Source organism: Chaetura pelagica, unplaced genomic scaffold, assembly GCF_000747805.2.
Source record: "Chaetura pelagica isolate M959 unplaced genomic scaffold, ChaPel_1.0 scaffold109, whole genome shotgun sequence".
Classification (NCBI taxonomy): Eukaryota; Metazoa; Chordata; class Aves; order Apodiformes; family Apodidae; genus Chaetura; species Chaetura pelagica.
In genome coordinates this window covers 2809809-2817505 of record NW_009970725.1, presented here as the reverse complement: position 1 = coordinate 2817505, position 7697 = coordinate 2809809, and the positions used below count along the sequence as shown (strand labels likewise).

General features: G+C 38.0%; 1 protein-coding gene across 1 annotated transcript in view; it reads left to right on the top strand.

Annotated features, from left to right (window-relative positions):
- Positions 1 to 3564: 3564 nt before the first annotated feature.
- Positions 3565 to 7697, top strand: part of LOC104396974 (chromosome unknown open reading frame, human C8orf22) — a 33896-nt gene continuing 29763 nt past the window's right edge. Inside the window, exon 1 of the mRNA XM_010006887.1 lies at positions 3565 to 3795. Within this exon, the coding sequence (XP_010005189.1) occupies positions 3565 to 3795 (231 nt within the window). The remainder of the gene's footprint in view (positions 3796 to 7697) is intronic.

Genomic DNA, 7697 nt, shown 5'->3' with positions numbered 1-7697 from the left:
ATTCTGCTTCATAAATGGCCTTTGCCCCTGCAAAAATGGATTTGTGAGGATTTATAGGATGGTACCAAAGCAATGACTACAAATATGTAACCGCATACACTGTGCTTACACTGTTGTAATATAAACCTCACAGACATGTTTGAACAGTGTTCTTTTTTTCTGCACTCTTATAAGAAAGTTCAAAGGTTTTACTGGCTTGGCAGTGTGCTACTTTGATGCCAAGTTCTCCTTCTTCCAATTTAAATACACAGCCCATGAATAGTCAGGTCTGGTGGCACGAGGCCACTCTTAATAGATTAAGTGGTACTAACCTGAAAAATAATACAAAATCCTCTCAACGCTTTCCCTTGTGTTCACTGTTTTGTTTTTGTTGTGGATTTGTTTTTTCTCAGTTTTTATTTCATGTTAAATATGTCCCAGGCTTGTGACAACCAGAATACAACATATAGTGAATATCATAGCAGTTCATCAGGTCCATTACCCTTTCTTATCTGAAAACTAGCTCTAAATTCTGTTTAGATGATGAGGAAAATGCTGTTGATGGTTTCTCGTAGTTGCCATGTGTGTGACTGCTTGTGGCATCACAGGTATTTCAAGAGTGAGATGAACAGAAATAAACACAAAAGGATGAGTGCACATGAGTAGGTATGGCAAGAAACATTTGAACGCTAATTTTCCCACATTATCTAGTACTGTCTGTCACTGTTCCATATTTGCATTAGTTGCTTTTTTCATTGTCCAAGCAGTCTACAGTATCCTCCAACAAATATACTTAATGCTGAAATATACGATTTAAGAAGAGGAGCAATGTATGAAATATGAGGCAGAAAAAAATAACAATTGTTAAAATAAAAGTGCTGCAATAGTACTGTTGTTAGCTTCCCTTAAAAAATAAAATCAGTTTTACAAAGGTATAGGATGGCTGTACTGTGCTCATTTTAACTGCTGACCGAAGTGAAATAGCATGGGGAATAAATCTGGTTGTAATTCTCCAGCAGCAAGCAACATCTCTTAATTAAAAACCAAACATCTAATTTAATAGAAGATATAAATTATCCCATGTTGTGTGGTAAGGGTAAATCAAAGGTAACTTAATGGAATCAAGAGAGTGATACTGGAGTTAAACTTTTTGGAGATTAGATTTTGCCAGATCAGATTCTTCCAAAATTTCTAATTATCATCATATTTTTATGATCCATGAGTTCAAATTAAACTGAGTTGGGTATAACATCTCCTTTAGTCTCTATGCAAAGAAAGAAAAGGTTATATGGCATTTCCTAGATTTCATCGCTTTGGGTGTTGTTGTTTTTTTTATTGAGGAGACTATGATTTCCTTTCTACCTTCACTTCAATAAAAGGTTTTTTGTGTGTGTGCTTGGCTGATCTGGAGACATGATGCAAAAATGCTGCCATCTCAACAAGGCATTTTAATTCCAGGATACTGCTTACGGATGTAGATTTACCAGAGGAGACTTCTTGAAATCAAATGCTATGACTCTAAAACCAGTACACAGAGCTATGTTTGCCTTTACTGGTGACAAATGGGTAGCATGAGTCAGGACTTGAAAGCAATTTTACTTTTTCTCAAAATTAAAGTACTATGCAAAGACCCCACCTTTTTTCTCTCAAGAGACAATATATCTGGGCTGAAGAAAAGGATATGCAAGTGAACACCTTACCTAGTTTTTACTTAGGAGGGAAGGTGTCATGGTTTAACACTGGGCAGGCAGTCAAACAAATGACAGATGCTCTCTATTAACCCCTCTCCCTTCCCCTGTAGGAAAAATAGAGAGAATAAGGGAGAGACTTACAGGTTGGAAACTAAACCACACAGCTTTAATGAAACAGTAGTTATGAGAAGAAAAATAATGAAATACATGCAAATATCTACAAAATCACTATCATTGCCCCCCCACCCCCAATAATGCTCACATCATCACCGAGGCTGCAGGGCAGACCCTGAAAGAGTCCTGTAACTTGAGTCCTGGAGTCAGTGGCAGATGGGCGCTGGGTGCAGGAACACAGGCATTCTGGAACATATGGATCAGGATCAATGGCAGACTAATGGACGAAATCCTCCCAGGATGCCTGCCATGGACAAAGAGAGCTTGACCCTCATGATCCCTCGGATTAATACAGAGTATGACAAATATGTGATAGAATACCTTGTTTGGTCAATTTTAGTCATCTGTCTGATTCACTCCTCCCCAAAGGACAGCTGCAGGTGTGACTCCTTTACTCTCTTCTGTTTCTGGAGCATGAGATGTTTTTCTGAACCAAGGAGTGGCCTTGGTTCTCTATACCATTCTACAGCAGTAACCATAAACATCAAGTGCTATCAGTCCTAGAAGAAAAAACTGACAGAGAACCAGCTGTATTTCAGGGGTATGGATACATTGCATGTGAAGTGGAAATCCATTAGCATTTTCTAAGCATGTCTTTTGTCTAGGGAAGCCCCAATATGCCTTGTAAGAACCATCCAGCACAGGGAAGCCCAAGTCTTGCTTTTCCCAAGGCAGCTTTTTTAGCACTTGAGCATTCTGTTTATTTTGTGGTTGGCAAGCTCCCTTCAGTAACAAAAAATACCTATTCCACAAAAAACATCAGAAAAAAAAACACATAGAGGTTTTCCTAGAAGCATTACTGGAAATAGCTGAGCATCTTGCTGCTTCTTGGCACAGCAGGTACATAGGGCAGTGCAGGTTCAGCAAAAAAAGAAGACTCATTTCCTTAGCATGACAAGTTTTGCACACAGTGACACCTTGGCACCACTCATTGTCCTCAGCTTTCTGGGCAGGAGGCCAGATGTGGCCAACTGAGGATGTCTTTATGCCCTGCATCCATCATAACCATTTGTTTCAATGCTGTTTAATAATGATATTATAAACTTTTGTACTCTGCTCATGTGGGAGGAGTTGATTAGGTTTCCTAGATGATGATGAGTACAATAAATATATGCCCATGCTATTGCTGTTTGTATTCCAAGCAGTAAATTGCTGATTATTCTATTGCAGGAATGAAGTTAGAAGACTCTGCTATTAGCCAAATGATGATGGCCATCACTTTTTAATCAAAACATAATTTTATGGTTCAAGAGTGAACTAATGGCTGTGGAGCCTGATTTGAGATTGATACATCGATCACAACACAGGTCTCAGAGAGCATCTTGCTTGATATGACAAAAATTGCAGTTCAAAAGTATGGGTAGTGCCTTGTTTTGTATCAGTAGTAATCACCGTTTACTATTTCTAGAGGCAAAGATAAAAACAGTTGTATCTAGATTTGTACAGTGATGGTGATTCTCCTCAATTCTCTTCTTTCTGTAGCCCTCTCTGTATCAAACTGGGAGGAGAGGGCTTCAGCTGCTGATGTTTCAAGCATCTCTAGCTCATCTCTGATATGACCTGGCTGCACAGACTTGGCTCAGGCTGCCAAAAAAGTTGCTCAGACAAAACTATAACCAAGTCTGTGGAGTCTTCAAAATGATAATTTTTTAGACATAGATTGTGAGCATAGATTGTGTGGTTCAACAAAGTGTAAAATCATAAAGGGAAGGAGAGCACGATGACGATTTTTCCAGATGTCACTGCCATCCGTGTGTTGGTATTGATGGAACTGGTGGATGTCAGCAGCTCAGCAGCAGTCAGATCTCTCTTCCAGGTAGCAGTAAAGGCCACCTCTTCCCCTGCTGACCGATCTTCTTCTCACCAGCAAAGTCTCTTTGAGTATCTTATTGGAGTGGAGAACACACTAATGCCTAGCCTAGTAGCTTGTGAAACCCTGGACAGCTTCTGGGTGTGTTGGCCCATAAATGACTGCTTTTTACTTTTAAGTATACTGCTTAGGCATCATCTTTGCACAGTCCTTAGACTACCTTAGGTACCTAAACAAACTGGCACCAGAACACAGCAGTAGCAGAATGAACATTCAAAATTACACCTGTACTTTTTAAAAAGAGATCTGTGCACCTGTAATAAAGAACAAAACATACCATATCTGCCTTGAAGAATATTTAAGTGAACAACCTGTTTTGGGGACAATGTGTTAAAAGACAGTTTTCTAGAGTTTTCTAGAGGTACTAGAAAAGAAAAAGAACCAGGGTGAGCAAGAACAATAGCTTGTTAACAGAAGGAAGGTAAGAACAAGACTACCTGTGTGCAGACCAATACCCCATTTTTATCCCTGGAGGCCGTATGGCATGGGATAAGGAATGACTTTTGAAGTCTTGGTCAAAACAGATGCGCATGTGGACTTCCTTACTGTACTGCAAAATCCTTTGCTTTTGCAGCACTACTTTACTTCTCCTGAATTAAATCAGGCTTTGTTTCAAAATGCTTCTCCTTTCAAGGAGAAAAGGAAAGCTTTTCCTTTCAAGGAAGGCTGGAAGATTCCAAAACCAGTCAGGCCTACTGAAAGGTGCAACTTGCTCTGAGGTCCAAAGCACAGCAAGGAAGCTGCAAAATTCCACCTGGATTGGTGACAGGTGGTACAGGTTCTCAAGTCCAAGGCTATGCACCCAGAGAAACTACAGCAGAACTCAGGGAAACCAGGACCCCTGAACCATGGCATTCATAAGTACAACAGCTTCAGGGACTCATCACAACCTGCAACCATACTTTTTGTTTTACTTCCATGTTTGTTGTGTAAAGTGTGTGTGTGTGAACACCTTATTACAAGTTCATGTTTCAGGAACTGAGAACTGGAAATGACACTTTACCTAAGATATTCTCACCAGGAGACAATTGCTAACTTTTGCTAAATACACCATATTGGCATGTAAATGCAACTAGAGTCTAAGGTTATGAGCACATCTTAGGTAACCAGAAAAGCATGAAAATCCATTTCCTAGCTTGGAGGTCCAGATATTATTAAAGAAATGAGATTAGACTGTTTCATTTCCTTCACTTGAAAATTAGAAAGTTAATCAAAAGCTGAGAAAATTGAAATTTTTTCTTATAATTCAGAGGTGGAATAAGGAGTCAGCAGGTTGATCTATGCCTTTAAATCAATCTTCTTTTTGTTTCTTCCCAACCTTGGATGGTATTTTCTGATTTGGAACAATTTTTAACTGGCTAGCAAGTTGAGTAGTGGTGTGAAAAGGGTTAATTGCCTATAATACAAAATCAATATGGGTATTGAATAGAAGTAGGGGAAAAGATTTTACACTTTAGCAAATGTCAGATGAGTTCAAAGAGAGCTTTTCTGTAAATACCTAGGACAGTTTTTTACTTTGTTTATAGGTGTGTGTGTAGCATAAGTGGCTTAACTGTTCCATGTGATGAATGCAAGAAGTGGTTTCTGCTTTTTCTACTATCTTTAATATTTTTGAAACTTAAAAAAAATTACTTTATATATGTATTTTCAAGCAAGCTGTACTGTTGCTAAGATATGTGGCCTCTTACTAAAATCTATAATTGAAATAGTATTGTATCAGTATCAGCTAATGAGGGCTGTTTGTCTCCCTCAATTCTTGTTGGAGGGTGAGGGCTCCAGGGCACTTGTGCTCCAGAGGACAGTGGGTGGCTGCTGACTTGGCTGGAAATTCAGATTTTACCCTGCGGGACATTCTGACATTCTCTAATGTTTTCATCCTAAATTATGAAACTTTTTTTCCCAGGAGAAAAATCTTTCAGAGAATTTTGATTTGGAAACATCAAAATGATCATGCTAAAATGCTTTCTCCTTCTGAGTTAAGTCCAAATGCTTACTTTTGGTAATGCATGCTGTAATGACTCTAACTCCAAATTCCCATCAATGGCATGGAATTTAAGACTTCAGATGGACCTGTAGAGAGAAATCAAGACTAAAAACTGGTTTGGGTTTGAAGAAGTCTCATAATTTCCCACCATAAACATACTCAAAATGAACATTTTTTTTTTAACCAAACAACATTTTACAATAGAGAACTCTGCTGTAAAAATAAACATTTAAACAGCTCTGTTTGTTGTTTCTTAATTTCAGTCTCATATTGCACAAGTCAGCACTATGAAAGACTCTACAATTTCAGCACACAGGGGTTGGTGTTACCTGCTGTCTTTGCTTGTTATTACATTTTTGTTTTTAATAAAAAAGAAACTCAGAACCTAAATACAACCAAAAATCAAACTGTCTTTAAAATATCAGAGAGATTGCGAACTAATACAGCATATAAGTGATACACTCAAACAGAATCACTCAAGGATAGAATGCTCTGTAGCTTACATCTGCTGTCAAGCTTAATATCTGTATCACACTGCTTTTCTGCTCCCAAGGCTCTCTTCTATCATAACTTTTTTTATGTTGAGGCTGGTTCATCATAAGATGAACAACTACTTTTTGTCACTCTTCATCTTTTCAAAGTAACTGAGATTGTTGTTTAGAGGACTTTTTTTTTGTTTTGTTTTGGTGTTTTGGTGTTTTTGGTTTGGTTTTTTTTGGAAGAGCAAAAGGTACAAATAATTGTCCCAAATACTCAGAGACCTGGGATTTTTTTCTATCCCTTCTGCTCCTGACTGGATTTTCTCCATGCAATCCTGGCAGGGAATTTCTGCTCTTTTTGAAAGGTGAATCAGCCAATTTTCAAAGCTCTGCTGATGTTTATAACATGTATTTTGACTACAGGGAAATGAAATTATACCACAGAAGCACACAAAAGCATAAGGTATTCAGCTTGGAGATAAGGGAGTTGGTGATGAGCATTTCATTAATGCTAATAAGAAGAGTGTAACTTCATTGCCACATGTTGTTTTGAATATGTATGCTTTGGAGCCCAATAACCCTAATTCTAAAATTGATGAGTACAGTACAAGTTTCAGATTTAAATAACAAAAAATATTTAATTGCTTAAATTATTTTTTTACTCCAATTATTTTGGTTTCATTTAAAAGTTTGATAGAATTTGAAAGAGAAAAACACTTTGGAGAGCCAAAGTAATTAAATGAGAGGGGAACATAGTTCAGGTTTTTCTTTGGTGTTGAAGTGCAGGAAATCTTAACAACACTGGCAGTGTGTAAATAGTAACAAAGGTAAACTCTTGGTAGCTGGAATTTCTCATGAGAAAAGAGCATAAGATCAGAACCAGCAGTACAATCTACATTTCACAGATTGCTATTTTTATTTTTAATTATTGTAAGTATTATTTAAGTTTCTGAAGTTCTACGGTGACCTTACAGCGACTGATGATGGCAGGGAGGTACGTCCCAGGGGCAAGGTTTGCATCTGGCAGTGCTGGCCCTGCCACCAGGGAAGCGCGCTGCAACACCGCCTCTGCCTGGAAGGGACAAGGACAGTGCTTGGTATAGGTGTGGGTAGAACACAGAGGGGACAAGAAAGGGAAGAACTGTGCCATGTAGGAAAGCTTTTCTGTGACATTAAATTTTAAAATATGTGAGTAGTGGTACTTCAAAGGGCATTAACCTCCCTCTTAAGTTCAGATTCCTCTCTTGGGTGCAGTAGGGGGTCAAAGGCTTTACCTGTTGAGTTGGAAACACAAAGTAGATAATATGAAGCCATTCATGCATCTGGTAATGAAAAGTATTTTTTTTCCTATTTTAAACTAGGAAATCAATTACAAAACTTTATTAATTGATTTATTATCAAAGGGCCCTTATAGTAATAAAATACGTAGCAATTTTTAATTTTGTTAAAATATAATTAAAACAAGCAGAAAGTATCTGCCAAAATTCAGGTACCATACACTCGAGACAACTTCCAGTCAA